This window comes from Lithobates pipiens, unplaced genomic scaffold (genome assembly GCF_037356315.1).
Source record: "Lithobates pipiens isolate NorthernLeopardFrog02 unplaced genomic scaffold, aLitPip1_a1.2 Scaffold_18, whole genome shotgun sequence".
In the NCBI taxonomy this organism is placed as follows: Eukaryota; Metazoa; Chordata; class Amphibia; order Anura; family Ranidae; genus Lithobates; species Lithobates pipiens.
In genome coordinates this window covers 613,109,329-613,128,086 of record NW_027507758.1, presented here as the reverse complement: position 1 = coordinate 613,128,086, position 18,758 = coordinate 613,109,329, and the positions used below count along the sequence as shown (strand labels likewise).

The following is an 18,758-nucleotide window of genomic DNA, read 5'->3' as shown; positions in this document are numbered from 1 at the left end:
ATTCCTAAAATAGAAGGCTTCCTGTGAATGCCTGAGCAGTACTCAGTCCGACTCTATTTAGTTCCAGTAATGGGACAGGAAGTCCTCATACTGCTGCCGGAACACAGCACTGTATACAGTATGTAAATGGATCTATGTACAATTTATACAGCGCTGCCAGTGAGTACAGGTGTTAATTTAGTTGATCCGGGGGGGGCAAAAAAACAAAACAATAAAGCATGATCCAATTTGCCCAAATGGAGGAACATGGAGGAACATGGGGGAACATATTCCTTCCTGATCTTCCAGGAGGCAATCAGATATTCCCTAGATCAACTACCCCTGGGTTTATTACTTATAAATATTAGTATCTAGTTATATTTGGTGCATTTAGGAAAGAATCCAGGCCTTTTTTAAAGTCTACTGAGCTGGCCAAAACTAGTTCTTGAGGGAGTCTGTTCCACATACTGAACAAAAAAAAGTTTGTTTGAACTAGCTTGGTAAATGAAACTTTGAGTTAGGCTTCAACACAATCACTATTGGCTGACCAGAATTTTTTTTTTAATTGTGCTTTGCATTGGTACACGTTCCTCAGGGGAGTGGCCCACCCCTTGTACCACCCCTGGTTTTTGATACTCCTTTACTTATTAGCCTGGAAAATTGGCATTTTTAATTTGGCACAATCAACCCTTATTGATTTCTGAGGGGTTCAGGAGCTGTACTTTGAAGTTCACCAATAACGCTCAAACTGAATCCAGGGCAGTTCAGCTCCTCCCTAGTATTGAAAATGATAAGCTCATATAACAAATCACCTGGTAACTTTGTCATACATACATTAGATGACCACAAGCAGAAAACAACCCAATGAATATCACTTTGGCCTTTAGGCAGCTGCCTCCAGAACTTACCCTGTACAAGAAACTGGCGCTGGTTCCTCCTGAAAGGTTGGTAGTTGGAAGATGAATCCAGAGTGAACTACAAAAACTGCTCCAATCAGAATATTCCCAAATTGTGAGAAGGTATCCATTGGCCAACCCTGGAGACTGCAGCTGGGACTAGACTGACCATCATCCAGCCATGAGAGGAGGAGGAAGACTTGCAGCAGTCTTCTTGTGATAGCCATTCATGAGGTCTTGTTGAACTAGAGTTTCAGAGCCAGAGTGTGCTCAGCCAGTCCAACTGAAAGATACCGAGGTCAGAGATTACAATATTATTAGGGTTAAAGATAAAAGCTGGCCATGCACAGGGGGGAAATTTCCATTGTTCAGCCCCATGAGATGAACAGGAGAAATCACTTGATTCCTCCATCCATGTTACACCCGTGCTCGCTATTTGCTGATAATTGACACTTGTGGCTGTCTGAATATTTATTCAGTACTTGAAGTAGTTGTCCTGAGAGGTGCCCATCACAGCACTCTGTTGACTGTAAGAAACATGTCTTCTGGTCTATTGTGGCTTTAGGTCTCCTGGGCCCATTCCCATCTGACTTTCCACCAGTTTCTTAATGTCTTTGGATGGTGTCGGACACTGCCCTTACTGACAGCTTCAATTTCCTAGCAATTTCTCTAATGAAAAAACTTTCCCCTTTGAATTTTTGGTACCTAGGCTTTTTCTCTCTCAATGTGTTGGGTGCCAAAGTGCTGCCAATCATATGAATAGCTCTCCTCGAGCCAGGAAAACCAACCAGCTTTCTAGAAGTGCCTGAAGTGTCTTGATAAGTTTTGCTATCCAGTTCTTCAGGAGAATGGAGGCAATATGCATCAAATTTGTTGCCCCATGTGTCATAGGTGTCATGATTCAATGGCTAAAAGCCCTATATGTGAAGGGGGGCCATTGCGGGCGTCAGCAAGAGCCCAGAGCCAGTAGGGAGGGAATCTGAGCCTTCTAGGATTTCCTTCTACTAGGTGTATAAATTAGGAATACAGGCAGGACAATGCTGTTGGGACTTTCTCACAATTGTCTGTAATGCCACGTACACATGACCGGACTTTCTGGCAGACTAAGTCCGCCGGTCTTCCCGACGGACTTTCAGCGGAGTTCCAACGGACTTTCCGAACGAATGGACTTGACCACACACGAACGTGCTAAGTCCATTCAAAAGTCTGTTCATTTTGAACGTGATGATGTGAATGGGACTAAACAAGGAAGTTCAATAGCCAGTAGCCAATAGTTTCCCTTGCGTCGTATTTGGACTGTCGGACCAGCACACAGACGAACGGTTTTCCAGATTTTAGTCCGTCGGAATCGAGTCTGTCGGATATATTTGAAACATGTTCTATTTCTAGGTCCGTAAGATTTTTTTCGAAAAATTATCAGACTAGCCCACACACAATCGGATTGTCCGGCGGACTAATCCCTTCGGACCTAGTCTGCCAGAAAGTCCGGTCATGTGTATGCGGCATAAGACTGCTCTGTCATAGTCTTTTACTTCCCTATTTTTTTACCAATAGCCAATCCTCTACTGAACTTTCAGGGGGACTATTAAATATGAGGTGGATGAGGTGTATATGTTATAGGTGTCATGTTTAACCCCTAATAGTGGTCCACAAACTGTGGCTCGTTCTCTGGATGTAACCCTTTCCCTGCCTTTACCTGGCCTGCATAGCACTTTTTCTTCCAGTGACACCAATGATGGGGCATAATTCCTCCCACTGATGCCAGCGATTAAGCACTAACCCTTCAACTTACACCAATGATAGGACACTATTCCTCCCACTGATGCCAATTATAGAGCACTATTCCTCCTACTGACACCAAAAATCGGGAAATATTCCTCCCACTGAAACCAACAATAGGGAATTATTTCTCCCATTGACACCAACAATAGGACATTATTTCTCCCATTGACACTAACAATAGGGTATTATTTCTCCAATTAACACCAACAATAGAGCCCTATTTTGCCCACTGATACCAACAATGGGGCATAATTCCCCCCAATGGCACCAACAAAGGGGTATGATTCCTCTCACTGACTCCAACAACTGGGCACAATTCATCCAACTAATACCAACAATGGGTCGCCATTTCTTTCCCTGACACCAACAATGTCCGCCACCATCACTCACAATTGGGCATTTTTCCTCTCTCTGCATAAACAATGGTGCACTATTCCTTCCACTGACTCCAACAATGGTGCACTACTCCTCCAACCGACCATATTGATAGCAATGATGGACCCCTATTCCTCCCACTGATACCAATGTTGGGTCCCATTTCCTCCTACTGATACCAATGATGTAGCACTATCTCTCCTTCTACTGACCATAGGTGCTATGCTATTTTTTATCCCCAATGACCTCCATGGCTGAATCATTGTTTACTCCAACTGACAACAGAGCCACTAGCTGCAGTGTAGTTTCAAGGACAGTGAACTGACCCCTTGTTTAGAAAGTTTGGAGGGGCAGCATAGGGGCTCATATGAAATAATGGTTTTAAATATGCGTCAGTTTTTAATGAATTCACCATTGCACTTTTGGTTGACACCATGAAAGTCCTACTTTATTTATTTATTTATTTATTTGACCTGTAAATATAGGAAGATGAAAATGTGCTTACGGTCAATCCCTGAAATAATCCAGGATGTCTAAATCCATCAATAGTTGATAAAAAAAAGTTTCGGGATATTTCCCTCCTTTAGTAAAGTATCGCTGGCAAATTGTGCTCAGCGAATGACTATATCATATAAAACCACAAAGCTCACCTTCTCCAAGGGCAGTATAGCACTATCAAGATTGCATTACAGGGTATCTCCCAACATGGAGCACAACACAGCAGATCCATAAAAAAGTGTTGCAAATAATTTGTTCTATTTCTTAGTTAAAATGTGTATATAAGATGTCGGGAACTCACACAATCCTTTGTGCCTCACACCACTAGGCTGATAACTTGTATGTATGCCTATTATCAGGTCAGCCTTTAGAATCTAGGCATAATATACAGTATAAGTTGCATAGGTGTAATGAGAACTACATATAGAATTACACAGCACTTGATTCCTATAAATAGAGACAGAGCCAGCGGCAGGGAGCAGCTGGGGAGCTGGCACTCTGTGGATGCCAATCTGATATAATTACTGGTTTCGTTTGATCCTCCAAGGGTCTCAGTGTGGTAATCATGCGCCAAGACTTGCAGAAGTAAGCAATATAATAATACATTGTGTTATTACAATGGCCTTATAATCACAGGTCCTACATAGTCAAGAAATCTCAGTGTTCCTTCACTGAACCATCAAAAAAGCACCCTGTTACTGTGGTACATACACCCACAAATACCCACAAATACATATGTGGTACATATACACCCACAAATACATAAAAAAAAGGAAATGACGAAGCTCTTTAACCATAAACATTAAAACCATATACTGTAAACCATTCATTAAATAAAAAAAAAACACAATCCTAAAACGTTCTTTAACTTATAAAGCCCACTCTCAATCCAATCCTGATGCAATAACATCCTCCTCCACCTTTCTGGTAGAAAAGATAGGCTAGATCCCTAGGCCATCCAATATCTCCCAGTGGGATTCGACCATGACCTTTTGGCCCTTTAAGAGGGCATGTGCCCACAGGATATACCCATCCTGTCCTCAGGGAATCCACCCACCTCCCGGAAGGTCTTTTACACTGGATCTTTTTATTCCATGGTGTGGTCCCTTTAAACAACCTGAAAGTACTTCCACTCACAACATGGGTGAAGAAGATGGTAGGGTCTGATGTCACACTTCCTGCTCCTGCCCTTCATATACTGTACACCTGGCTGATACCCTTGGAAGCTGAAAATCACTGAAGAAGGCACTACTACTTCATTGATCTTCACTTGCTTCTGGGTTCTGTTGTGAGTGGCCAGCCTGGTACATTGTGAATACAGGAGGTCAACCGCTCGGTGGTGGCACCATTCTGCCATTCAGAGAAAGCTTAGCAAATTCTAAGTGAATGCAAAATGTTCTCTGATTGGACGAGGCTGAGATTATGACATCACCATCCAATTAGAGAATGCTTTGCATTCATTCAAAAATGCAAAGAATTCTCTGAATGGTGCTGAGTGGCCACCTTCCTGTGTTCACAATACATCAGGCCAGCTGCTCAGCACAGGACCGCCAAGCAAGTGGAGATCAGTGGAGTAGCAGTGTCCATTTCAGTAATTTCTAGCTTACAGGGGCATCAGCCAGGTATGGTGTATACATAGTTACATTGGTTAAAGCTGGACCAATGTAACTATTGTTATATGAAGAGCCCATGATAAACAAAGCCAGTTGCTTTGCTTACCCTGCCAGCTAGTTGCAAAAGCAAGCATTCTTTATCTGTCTCTTAAATCAAGCAAACTAAAACAGCTTTCTTCAGCAAAACTAAAGCAAACAGTCCCTAATCTTGGTATAATAAAGACAACATAATGGCTTATTGCCAGTATACCAGTCCCACATTTGGGTTCCTGTCTGCTTCAGGGGTACGGCAAAGACCACAGGAACTCAGCAAACGAAATGTCTCAGTCACTAGACAATCCTCCATTGCTCACAACTTAGAACTAGTGATGGCCGAACAGTTCGCCCGGCGGTCGTTTCGCGGCGAATTTCGGCTGTTTGCGATTCGCCCGATCGGCGGACTATTGCCGCCGTTCGCCCGGCGGACTTCCGTGTTTTCTGTGTAAAAGAACTTTGACCTATGATGACACATCCATCATGGGGTACAGGACAGCCAATTGAGACATTACAGCACATGGACACTTGGACATTCCCCCTAACTTATAAATACACCCGATCCGGCGGCCATTTTACATTCTTTCTTCTGTCACTATAGGGAGAGGTTGCTGTGTGGAGCAGGGAGAGATTGCAGTGACCCAAATCGCTAGCTATTTGGTACACAAAAGTTCTTTTCAGGACTGGTATAGGTGTTAGGTGTATATAGGTTTGCTGTGCTACTGATTGTTGCAGCAGCCTGAGTGTCTTTTGTCAGTTTAGAGAAAGGGACAGGACAGTGTGTGCTGCAGGGAGAGTCAGTTTAATCATTAGCTGTTACTATCAGGTCCACAAAAGTGCTATTCCAGTTATTGTTGCAGTAGCCTCTGTTTTGTCAGTTTATATCGGGACAGGCAGGAAGCAGTGTGTCAGGCAGTGAGGGTCAGTTTAATCAGTAGCTGTTACTATTAGTTCCACAAAGGTTCTTTTCAGGACTGGTATGGTAATAGGCTTGTACACGTATAATATTCTTTCTTCCAAATATAGAAAGAATATTATACTTGACTGCTGCCCTTCTGCTGCAGTCTGCTAATCATTCACAACTCACTTGTTCCACAAACCTCCTTATAAGGTTAACTTGGTCTGTCTAGGGTGCTACAGTACATAGGGTTGAGTGAGGTACAGTCTGCTATTCTATAAGGACTGGTATCGGTCCACAATACATAGGGTTGAGGTGCACTACTGCTGACCGCTGCCCTATACTGCAGCAGTCCTTCATCGGTATAGGGACTGACGTACAGTCTGCTAATCACTCACACACAACCTACTTGGTCCACAAAGCTCTTTATCAGGACTGGTAACTTGGTCTGTCTAGGGTGCTACAGTACATAGGGTTGAGTGAGGTACAGTCTGCTATTCTATAAGGACTGGTATCGGTCCACAATACATAGGGTTGAGGTGCACTACTGCTGACCGCTGCCCTAAACTGCAGCAGTCCTTCATGAGTATAGGGACTGACGTACAGTCTGCTAATCAGTCACACACAACCTGCTTGTTCCACAAAGGTCCTTATAAGAACTGGTAACTTGGTCTAGGGTGCTACAGTACATAGGGTTGAGTGAGGTACAGTCTGCTACTCTATAAGGACTGGTATAGGTCCACAATACATAGGGTTGAGGTGCACTACTGCTGACCGCTGCCCTATACTGCAGCAGTCCTTCATTGGTATAGGGACTGACGTACAGTCTGCTAATCACTCACACACAACCTACTTGGTCCACAAAAGTCCTTATAAGGACTGGTAAGGTATAGGGTACTACAGTACATAGGGTTGAGTGAGATACAGTCTGCCATTCTATAAGGACTGGTATTGGTCCACAATACATAGGGTTAAGGTGCACTACTGCTGACCGCTGCCCTATACTTATTATGAGGGGCTCCCACCATCCCTGTGCTATGCTGACATCCTCCTGGGGCTGCTTATTATGAGGGGCTCCCACCATCCCTGTGCTATGCTCATTATGAGGGGCTCCCACCATCCCTGTGCTATGCTGACTTCCTCCTGGGGCTGCTTACGGTGCAGGTGTCAGTGCTGTATATCACGGTGCTGATGTCAGTGCTCTCTATCACGGTGCTGCTGTCAGTGCTGTATATCATGGTGCTGGTGTGAGTGCTTTATGTCACGCTGCTGATGTCAGTGCTCTCTATCACGGTGCTGTTGTCAGATGACTCTATCACGGTGCAGGTGTCATTGCTGTATGTCACACTGCTGATGTCAGTGCTCTCTATCACGGTGCTGCTGTCAGATGACTCTATCACAGTGCAGGTGTCATTGCTGTATGTCACGCTGCTGGTGATCATCTCCTGCACCCTCTTCTTTGCCTACCCTGGTCCCTGACCTTCCCTCTCCTCCATTGCCTTCATGCGCTCCACAGTCCTGAATTGTCACAACAATTTCCCATATAAAAAAAGAATGTTTGTAGTTGTCGATCCCAGATTCACCTCATACATGTGTTATGTCATTGGCCATGTGGTGGGACTATGTTTGCACAGCTATTAATTATTTTGTGGCTGAAAATTTGACCTGTAGGTTTGCGAAGTTCGCCTCCCATTGAAGTCAATGGGGCCCGCCGCGAACGTTACGGTTCGCGAACTATCGGCCGCGTTCGCGGTCCACGTTCGCGGAACGTCCCGTCGGAAGTTCGTCCATCACTACTTAGAACTACTCTACTCCACCCTACCAACACCTGCTAACTGTTTCCTGTTCTTTTTCTGGTCTCTCCTGTAGACAGGTTAACCGCTTTCGGAACAAAGTCCCTGTAATCAGAGTTAGAGGCTCTTTTCCACCCAAAGTTTTTCCGAGCCTCTCAATTCTGGATCTCAAAACCTACCAATCAAGAGAGTACTGTAAATCGGTCCTCTCCTCTCCAACCGGACTACCCCATAACCCCTCACCCTGCATGGGTGAAAATGCCTGAGTATTAAAAATGTGTTTCCATGATCCCCCTTAAATGGATCACAGCCTAAATAGTTGGGGAAATATACCTGTATGTGGGGTGCAGTGTGGTGCAGCGGCAATAATTCACACAGTCAGGTGCAATGGAAAACTTGTATTGAAATAGCACAGCAGCAGTTCACAACAAACCCGGTGGGAAGACTGCCCAAACGGGTACACTCACAGTTTCCAGTAACCTGAAGAGAGCGGGTATCAGCCAAATTGACAGCATTAGTAAAGAGATCAGGGTGAGACCTGGCCATTAGTGATGGCCGAAACAATTCGCCCAGCGGTCGTTTTGCGGCGAATTTCGGCTGTTCGCGGTCCGCCCGTTCGGCGGACTATTGGCGCGGTTCGCCCGGCGGACTTCCGTGTTTTTACTGTGTAAAAGAACTTTGACCTGATGACACATCCATCATGGGGTACAGGACAGCCAATTGAGACATTACAGCACATGGACACTTGGACATTCCCCCTAACTTATAAATACACCCGATCCGGCGGCCATTTTACATTCTTTCTTCTGTCACTATAGGGAGAGGTTGCTGTGTGGAGCAGGGAGAGATTACAGTGACCCAAATCGCTAGCTATTTGGTACACAAAAGTTCTTTTCAGGACTGGTATAGGTGTTAGGTGTAGTTCAGGATAGGCAGTGCTGTGCTAGTGATTGTTGCAGCAGTCTGAGTGTCTTTTGTCAGTTTAGAGAAAGGGACAGGACGCTGTGTGCTGCAGGGAGAGTGAGTTTATTCATTAGCTGTTACTATCAGGTCCACAAAAGTACTATTCCAGTAACCAGTGATTGTTCCAGCAGCCTCTGTTTTGCCAGTTTATATAGGGACAGGCAGGAAGCAGTGTGTCAGGCAGTGAGGGTCAGTTTAATCAGTAGCTGTTACTATTAGTTCAACAAAGGTTCTTTTCAGGACTGGTATCAGTGGTATGGTAATAGGCTTGTACACGTATAATATTCTTTCTTCCAAATATAGAAAGAATATTATACTTGACTGCTGCCCTTCTGCTGCAGTCTGCTAATCATTCACAACTCACTTGTTCCACAAAGCTCTTTATCAGGACTGGTAACTTGGTCTGTCTAGGGTGCTACAGTACATAGGGTTGAGTGAGGTACAGTCTGCTATTCTATAAGGACTGGTATCGGTCCACAATACATAGGGTTGAGGTGCACTACTGCCGACCGCTGCCCTATACTGCAGCAGTCCTTCATCAGTATAGGGACTGACGTACAGTCTGCTAATCAGTCACACACAACCTACTTGTTCCACAAAGGTCCTTATAAGGACTGGTAACTTGGTCTAGGGTGCTACAGTACATAGGGTTGAGTGAGGTACAGTCTGCTATTCTAGAAAGGACTGGTATCGGTCCACAATACATAGGGAGGTACTACTGCTGACCGCTGCCCTATACTGCAGCAGTCCTTCATTGGTATAGGGACTGAGAGCTTTGTCACAGGGTCATTTAAAAAATGACAGGCAGAGGAAGAGGCAGGCCCTTCCGCAGGGGTGGTAGGGGTAGGGCAGGAGCAACAGGCTTGAGCCAAAGTGGGAAGTTGCAGAAGGTGCGTTCAATTACTTTAAAGGACACACCAGACTTGGTTGAATGGCTCGCTCAGCCTTAGTCTTCTGCACCCTCCTCATCCTCTCGATCTGCACCCTCTTCTTCACTCTCTGCTTCATCCTCCTGGGGCTGCTTATTATGAGGGGCTCCCACCATCCCTGTGCTATGCTCATTATGAGGGGCTCCCACCATCCCTGTGCTATGCTGACTTCCTCCTGGGGCTGCTTACGGTGCAGGTGTCAGTGCTGTATATCACGGTGCTGATGTCAGTGCTCTCTGTCACGGTGCTGCTGTCAGTGCTGTATATCACGGTGCTGGTGTGAGTGCTTTATGTCACCGTGCTGATGTCAGTGCTCTCTATCACGGTGCTGCTGTCAGTGCTGTATATCACGGTGCTGGTGTGAGTGCTTTATGTCACGCTGCTGATGTCAGTGCTCTCTATCACGGTGCTGTTGTCAGATGACTCTATCACGGTGCAGGTGTCATTGCTGTATGTCACGCTGCTGATGTCAGTGCTCTGTATCACGGTGCTGCTGTCAGATGACTCTATCACGGTGCAGGTGTCATTGCTGTATGCCACGCTGCTGGTGATCATCTCCTGCACCCTCTTCTTTGCCTAACCTGGTCCCTGACCTTCCCTCTCCTCCATTGCCTTCATGCGCTCCACAGTCCAGAAAAGCCTGGCGCCGCAGGGGTTAACAAAACCCGTAGGCAGAGGGCTGGCATGACTGTGTGAACAGTGCATGTCAGCCCTGCATGATAGGGGGCGGGGGATTGGCCGAGGGGAGTAGGGTGGGAGTTACTCAGTGCAGAGAAATTGATTCCGCCCCCTCCACGAGGCAGCATCCAAGAAAAAAGGGGGGTTTTGCTGGGGCAGCCGGGGGGGACATCCACAGACGGAGGGGGGGGGTGGGGGCGCGCCCACGGAGGTCACGGCCCCCATCCAGGTTTTCACCTGAACCCCCCAGGAGAGGGAGGGCTGATGCCAGCAGTCCGGGGAGGGCTCTATCGGGCCCCCCGGCGAAGAGAGCCACCAGGACTGGAGGGGGGAGACTGAGGAGCCCATCCCCAAGGAGGCTGGGACAGAGGAGCAGGCCGGAAGGGGGATCTACAGGAGCTTCTGGGCCCCATAGGAGAGCAGTAGGAGCAGATGCAGCCCCCCCACCCAGCGTGGAACACGCAGGGTTAGGACCTCAGCGGGGGAGATCTCAGGCCCCCCCAGGGCTAGCATCACCAGGTCGGGTGAGGAGGGACGGAGACTGGCGTCGGCGATTGGTGGTCGATCGGACGGGGCTGAGGTGGTCCGCACCGGCCCTACAAAGGCAACGCAAAAATCCACTGGCGGGTACGCAGCACGGCGGCAGGCCAGGTCTACTGTTTTACCCTCGGCAGCCAGGGCTGTGTCCCCTGGTGGGCTGTCTGGAGAGGATGCGCTGATGTCCGGTCACAGGTCGGAGGGTGAGGTGTCCGGATCGGAGGAGGAGGTTCCGAGAAGTCCAATCCCTGCTAGGGTGTCCGAGAGATCGGCTGGTGGGATCGCTCCTGTGCAGCCCGGTGAGTACCCTTTAAGTTTACCTATTGGTGGGGGGGTTGTTTCGGCGGGTGCCGGTGGTGCTGTGAGTGCGGGTACACAGGAGGTGGTGGAGCAGGGGGGTTTGGGGACAGGTGGGGCTGTCAGGGCAGAGAGTGGGCTGTTAGGTTTTCTGGCTGGGATCAAGGAGCTGGTGGGCAGGTTTGAGCACCAGGAGAGGGCTGCTGCTGGCCCAGCGGCGGCGTGGGTCCCTTCTGGCGGGGTGTCCGGGGGTGTCGCAAAAGGCACGGGAGCGGTGGTCGGTGCCCAAGGGGTGGTTGTCCCGGCAGTGGCTGTGCCCGCGGGGCAGGAGCCGCCAGTGGCCCATTAAGGCATCGAGCGGGAGCGAGTCCTCTACTAGACAAGACATTGTGCGTTTGGCGGACTCTTCGAAATGCAAGGTGTATGTCTGCTTTGAAGGGCTGTTGGGGGCTCATTTGAAGCCGGAGGTACGGGAGAAAATATGGACGGGTGAGTATGTGGAGATATTTTCACTACTACCACTAGAGAAGTTCAACCTGGACAGGGTCAAGCCGGATGATACTAAAAAAGGCGATGAGGAGAAGCGGCGGTACAGACTGATACCGAGGACCTTTGCGAATTGGCTGCAGGCATTCGCCATCATGGCGAGTGTGATTGGTGAAAAGAACGCTGAGCATTGCTCGGCTCTTTTCTGTTACATGGACTCGGTTGGGGAAGCTTACCGAGTGTACGGGGGAACCGCGTGGCTGAGATACGATGAACAGTTTCGCCAGCGGAGAGCGGTGCGGCCATCGCTGAGATGGGACCACAAGGACATTAGTCTGTGGATGCGCCTGATGACGTCGGCGAGGGCACCGGGCCAGTTTTTTCAGGGGGGGGGGGGGGTGGATCTTCCGCTCCCGGACAATCGGCCAGTAGAAAGAAGGGAACGTGTTGGCAGTTCAACGAGGGATCCTGTAAGTTCGGCAGATCCTGTCGGTACAAGCACGAGTGTTCCGGCTGCGGGGGAACACACCCTTTGTCACGCTGCTTTAAACAGGGCAGGAACAGAGCTGGAGATGCTGCGCAAAAGAGGGAGGACGCCAGTGATGGTGGAAAGGATGCGACCGTTTCTCGGTAGGTATCCGGATAGGAAGGCAGCACGCCTATTGGAGGAGGGTTTCACAGAGGGGTTTCGGATACCGGGTAGGTTAGAGGTGGTCCCGCCGGTACCGCGGAACCTGAAGTCGGCCTTGCTGCATCCTGACGTGGTTTCTATGAAGCTGCGTAGGGAGGTAGAGTTGGGACGGATGGGAGGCCCTTTTCGGGTGGCACCTTTCCCTGATCTTGTGGTTTCTCCTTTGGGGGTGGTTCCAAAGAAGGAAAAGCAGAAATTTCGGCTAATTCACTACTTGTCTTTTCCGAAAGGGGGGTCGGTCAATGATGCCATTGATCCTGAGGAGTGTACAGTTAGCTACACGTCCTTTGATGCGGCGGTGAGTTGGGTCCGCCGATATGGGCGGGGGGCGCTGATGGCGAAAACAGACATTGAGTTGGCTTTTCGGTTGCTCCCCGTCCATCCCGAAAGTTTTCGGTTGTTGGGGTGTCATTGGGACAACATGTTTTATGTTGACCCGTGCCTCCCCATGGGGTGCTCCATTTTGTGCGCGGTGTTTGAAACATTTAGCTCATTTGTGGAATGGGTGGTGCGGGATGTTGCAGGGCTGAACTCTGTTATCCATTATTTGGATGACTTTCTCTGCGTGGGTCCGCCAGATTCCAGAGTGTGCGGGGTGTTGCTGGCGATGCTGGAACACGTAGCGGAACGGTTCGGCATCCCGTTGGCACCCGACAAGACGGAAGGGCCCAGGAAGGTCATCACCTTTCTGGGTATTGTGTTGGATTCTGAAGCGATGGAATGCAGGTTGCCAGAGGACAAGCTTGGGGATCTGAAGACCGTCATTCAGGGACTGTTGGACAAGCGCAAGGTGCAGCTTAAGGTTCTACAATCACTGTTGGGGAAACTCAACTTTGCTTGTAGAATTCTTCCAATGGGTAGGGTGTTTTGTCGGCGGCTGTCGGCGAGCACGGCAGGTGTGCGGTCACCTGTGCACTATGTGCGGCTGCTTAACCACTTGCCGACCGCCGCACGACGATGTACGTCGACAGAATGGCACGGGCAGGCATAAGGGCTTACATGTACGTCCTTGCCTGCCTGCGGGTCGGGGGCCTGATCGGGCCCCCGCCCGGTGCCTGCGGCGGTCGGTATTCGTTCGGGAGCGATCCCGGACGAGGGGACGGCCATTCATTCATGGCCACCCCCTCGCGATCGCTCCCGACGAATGAAAATGTCCGGTGACATCACTTCCTCTCCTGTAATGTAAACACAGGAGAGGAAGTGATGTATTCTCTCCTCCGTGACGGTATTTTTCGTTCCGACACCGAGGAGAGAGCATCGGTGAGTTGCACAAGCACTACACTACACAGTAGAACATGCCAGGCACACTCACACCCCCCCTTTACCCCCCGATCACCCCCCAATTACCCCTGCCCCCCCCCAGTCACAGTGACACCAATTGCTTTTTTTTTTTTTTTTGCATTGGTGTCATTTGTGACTGTAATAACTGTTAGGGCAGTTAGGGTTAGCCCCCTTTAGTTCTAATGTGCCCCCCTAACCCCCCCAATAAAGGTTTAACCCCGTAATCACCCCCCGTCGCCAGTGTCACTAAGGCTGGGTTCACATTGCAGCGGTTTATGAGAACGAATGTGATTCGCACCGCACTGCAGTGCAAATCACATCCGATCTCTGTGCGATTCGAGTTCAGCCATACAAATAGTATGGCTGAATTCGTGTCGCACCCGCCGCACCCGCCGCAAATTCGCACGGGACCCTTTTTTTGGCCCGCAGCAGAATCGGATCGCATGGGTGTTCACACCATGCGATCTGAGTTTGCAGATCGCACTGCGATATGCGAACTGATCTGGGGGTGTCATTAACATTTCACTGACACTCCCAGCAGTTCGCATAGGGCAGTGTGAACTGCCGCCGGGAGGCATGCGATGCGGGAACCCGCCACGGATTCGTGGCGTTCCCGCATCGCTCCAGTGTGAACCCAGCCTAATAAGCGATCATTTTTCTGATCGCTGTATTAGTGTCACAGGTGACGCTAGTTAGGCAGGTAGGTATTTAGGTTCGCCGCAGCTTTTTATAGCGCCAGGGACCCCCATATACTACCGCATAAAGCCCCCTGATTTCCCCCTAGTTAACCCTTTCACCAGTGATCACCATATAACTGTTACAGGTGACGCTGGTTGGTTAGTTATTTTTTTATAGTTTCAGGGCACCCGCCATTCATTACCTAATAAAGGTTTAACCCCCTGATCACCCGGCGGGTGTCATTTGTGACTGTAATAACTGTTAGGGCAGTTAGGGTTAGCCCCCTTTAGTTCTAAGGTACCCCCCTAACCCCCCCAATAAAGGTTTAACCCCGTGATCACCCCCCGTCGCCAGTGTCACTAAGGCTGGGTTCACATTGCAGCGGTTTATGAGAACGAATGTGATTCGCACCGCACTGCAGTGCAAATCACATCCGATCTCTGTGCGATTCGAGTTCAGCTATACAGATAGTATGGCTGAATTCGTGTCGCACCCGCCGCACCCGCCGCAAACTCGCACGGGACCCTTTTTTTGGTCCGCAGCAGAATCGGATCGCATGGGTGTTCACACCATGCGATCCGAGTTTGCAGATCGCACTGCGATATGCGAACTGATCTGGGGGTGTCATTAACATTTCACTGACACTCCCAGCAGTTCGCATAGGGCAGTGTGAACTGCCGCCAGGAGGCATGTGATGCGGGAACCCGCCGCGCATTCGTGGCGTTCCCACATCGCTCCAGTGTGAACCCAGCCTAATAAGCGATAGTTTTTCTGATCGCTGTATTAGTGTCACAGGTGACACTAGTTAGGCAGGTAGGTATTTAGGTTCGCCGCAGCTTTTTATAGCGCCAGGGACCCCCATATACTACCGCATAAAGCCCCCTGATTGCCCCCTAGTTAACCCTTTCACCAGTGATCACCATATAACTGTTACAGGTGACGCTGGTTGGTTAGTTATTTTTTTTTATAGTTTCAGGGCACCCGCCATTTATTACCTAGTCTCACTAGTGTACCCCTAAATTTAGGGGTGTCTACTTTCCAAAATGGGGTCATTTGTGGGGGTTTTGTGCCATCTTGGCATTTTATGGCCTTCAAAACTGTAATAGGTAGTGAGAAGTGAAATCAAACATTTACGCCCTTAGAAAGCCTGAAGGCGGTGCTTGGTTTTCGGGGACCCGTACACGGCTAGGCTCCCAAAAAGTCCCACATATGTGGTATCCCCGTACTCAGGAGAAGCAGCAGAATTTATTTTGGGGTGTCATTTCACATATGCCCATAGCATGTGTGAGCAATATATCATTTAGTGACAACTTTGTGTAAAAAAAAAAAATATATATTTTTTGTCATTATTCAATCGCTTGAGGCAAAAAAATAAAATATTCAATGGGCTCAACATGCCACTTATCAATTTCCTTAGGGTGTCTACTTTCCAAAATGGGGTCATTTGGGGGGGTTTTGTACTGCCCTGCCATTTTAGCACCTCAAGAAATGAGATAGGCAGTCGTAAACTAAAAGCTGCGTAAATTCCAGAAAATGTACCTTAGTTTGTAGATGTGACAACTTTTGCGCAAACCAATAAATATACAATTATTGAATTTTTTTTTACCAAAGACATGTGGCTGAATACATTTTGGCCTAAATGTATGACTAAAATTGAGTTTATTGGATTTTTCTAATAACAAAAAGTAGAAAATATCATTTTTTTTCAAAATTTGCGGTCTTTTTACGTTTATATCGCAAAAAATAAAAATCGCAGAGGCAATCAAATACCATCAAAAGAAAGCTCTATTTGTGGGAAGAAAAGGACGCAAATTTTGTTTGGGTACAACATTGCATGACCGCGCAATTACCAGTTAAAGCAGCGCAGTGCCAAATTGTAAAAAGACCTCTGGTCATTTACCAGCAAAATGGTCCGGTCTGAAAGTGGTTAAAGTGCATAGGGATGATCTGCGGATTTGGCACCGTTTCCTGGAGGCCTTTAATGGAAGGGCTTTGTGGATGTCTGAACCGGTGAGTAATTTTGATATGGAATTATTCACTGATGCGGCGGGGGCATCAGGTTTCGGAGCTTTTTTCCAGGGCTGTTGGAGTGCGGGCCCCTGGCCGAAGTCATGGGTGGATGCTGGGTTCACCAAAAATCTGGTGCTGCTGGAATTGTTTCCGGTGGTGCTGGCGGTGGAGCTCTGGGGGGCATCGTTCCGGGACAGGAAGGTTCGGTTCCATGGTGATAACCTGGGGGTGGTGCAGGTGATTAACAGAGTATCTGCATCGTCCCCTCCGGTCATCAAGCTACTGCAACACCTGGTATTACGGTGTTTGCAGCTGAATATCTTCATTTATGCGGTGCACTTGCCAGGTGTGGAGAACGTGATTGCTGATGCTTTGTCTCGCTTTCAGTGGGACAGGTTCCGGGAGTTGGCGCCGGCCGCAGAGCAACACGGAGTGCCCTGTCCCGACTGGTTGTGGACGATTGCATTGGGCGACTCACGGGATGGATTAGGAAGTTGGTGAGCGAACCCACATGGAGAGCATATGGTAAGGTATGGGAGGAATGGGGGGTTTTCGTTCAGGGTTTGGGTGAGGATCCCACGGGCCCGGTAGTTCACTGGATGGTGCTGTATTACCTATCTAGACAGATGGAGGAGGGAGCCTCAGGGGCTGCAGTGAGCAAGAAAATGGCAGGTTTGGCATTTCTGTTCAAATGTCAGGGGCTTCCGGATTTTACCAAGGATTTTTGGGTGCGCCAGGCGATAAAAGGCTACAAGAATTCGGTTGGGCGGAAGGATGCTAGGAGACCTGTGTCTTTTGCGATCCTGGGGGGCATTCTGGAGCAGTTGGTGGGGGTTTGCGCCTCGACCTATGAGCTGGGTTTATTCAGGGCGGCTTTTCTGTTGGCGTTTTTTTGGGGCGTTTAGAATTGGGGAATTGGTTAGCCCGTCTAAGAAAGTCCAATGGGGCATTGAGTTTCAGGACGTCCAGTGCACTGCAGACGGGGTTTCGGTGCGACTGCGGAGATCAAAAACGGATCAAGCGGGCAGGGGTAAGATGGTGTACATCTACCCCTTGCCGGGATCGGATTTATGTCCAGTGGTGGCGGTTAGGGGGTTTTTGGATCACAGACCGGGGTTTACAGGTTCATTATTACTGCATGTGGATGGGTCCCCGCTGTCCAAATTTCAGTTTGTCGCTGTTTTCCGGAAGTGTTTACGGGGTATGGGTTTGGAGGACAAAGGTTTCTCTTCTCATTCATTCAGGATAGGGGCAGCGACTGAAGCGGCTAGGTCCGGTTTGGACGAGGAAGCAGTAAAACGCATTGGGCGGCGGGAATCCAGGAGGTTTAGACTGTATGTCCGCCCTCACCTGTTGTGATGGCAGTTTGGTTTTGGGGGGCTCAGGATATGTTGAGTTGGGGTTAAGGTTGTTTTGGATGGTCATGGTGGCACGTTTGTCTTTCTTTTATTCCAGATGCGGTGCAGTGCCTGATCTGGATTTTGGGCCACTCATATGTTTGCTGGGGGACCAGAAGGGCAGATGTCCGGCCTAACGGGCGGCAGCTGGGGTTTTCCAACCGAGAAGCCTGTGTTCATTGGTTGGGGTTTCCGGGTATGTTATGGAGCAGAATGGTATCGGAGGTTCACCGCTTTGCACGGCGGGACCGGGCTCCAGATGTTTTGATTTTACTTGTGGGGGGCAACGACTTAGGAGTCAGGTCCATGTTGGATATCACACGGGACATGAAGTTCGACATACTGCGGCTGCGTATGTCTTATCCGGACACTATCATCGTGTGGTCCGACATGGTGGCTTGTCAGTCTTGGAGGATGGCCAGGTCGGTGGAGGGTGTGAACAGGGCCAGACGCAAAATAAACAGGGGTATCAGCAGGTTTGTGATACAGCATGGAGGTTTGGGGATCAGACATCTGGAGCTGGAATTTGAAACTTGGCGGTACTGGAAGAAGGATGGAGTGCACCTTAATGATGTGGGGACTGATCTGTGGGCACTGGGGATACAGGATGGAGCGCAGCGCGCGTTGCGTGTGTGGCGGGGCTCCCAAGGGTAAGGGGGTTACCTTTGTTAGCTGTGGCTGGTGTTTGGTCTTTGTGGGTGAGGAAGAGAGTTCTGAATGAAGAGTCAGGATCTGTCGGTGGTACGGGTCCTGTAGGTGGTACTCCAGTTAACGGAGGTTATCTGTTAATTGGTTATGGGGGCATTGCGGTAGGTGGGTGTCTCTGAGTCAGCATGTCGGCTTGAGGCCCAATAACCCACGTCAGAGGGACCGCAGTGTCATAATTTTTGGATATAACCTGAGGGTTATTGGTGTACCTACAAAGACCAACACTAGGGGGAGCT

General features: G+C 48.9%; 1 protein-coding gene across 1 annotated transcript in view; it reads right to left on the bottom strand.

The window, feature by feature from the left end:
• The window catches only part of LOC143989256 (extracellular calcium-sensing receptor-like), a 38,660-nt gene extending 37,654 nt beyond the window's left edge, over window positions 1–1,006 (bottom strand). Inside the window, exon 1 of the mRNA XM_077489326.1 lies at window positions 888–1,006. Within this exon, the coding sequence (XP_077345452.1) occupies window positions 888–1,006 (119 nt within the window). The remainder of the gene's footprint in view (window positions 1–887) is intronic.
• Between the last annotated feature and the right edge of the window lie 17,752 nt (window positions 1,007–18,758).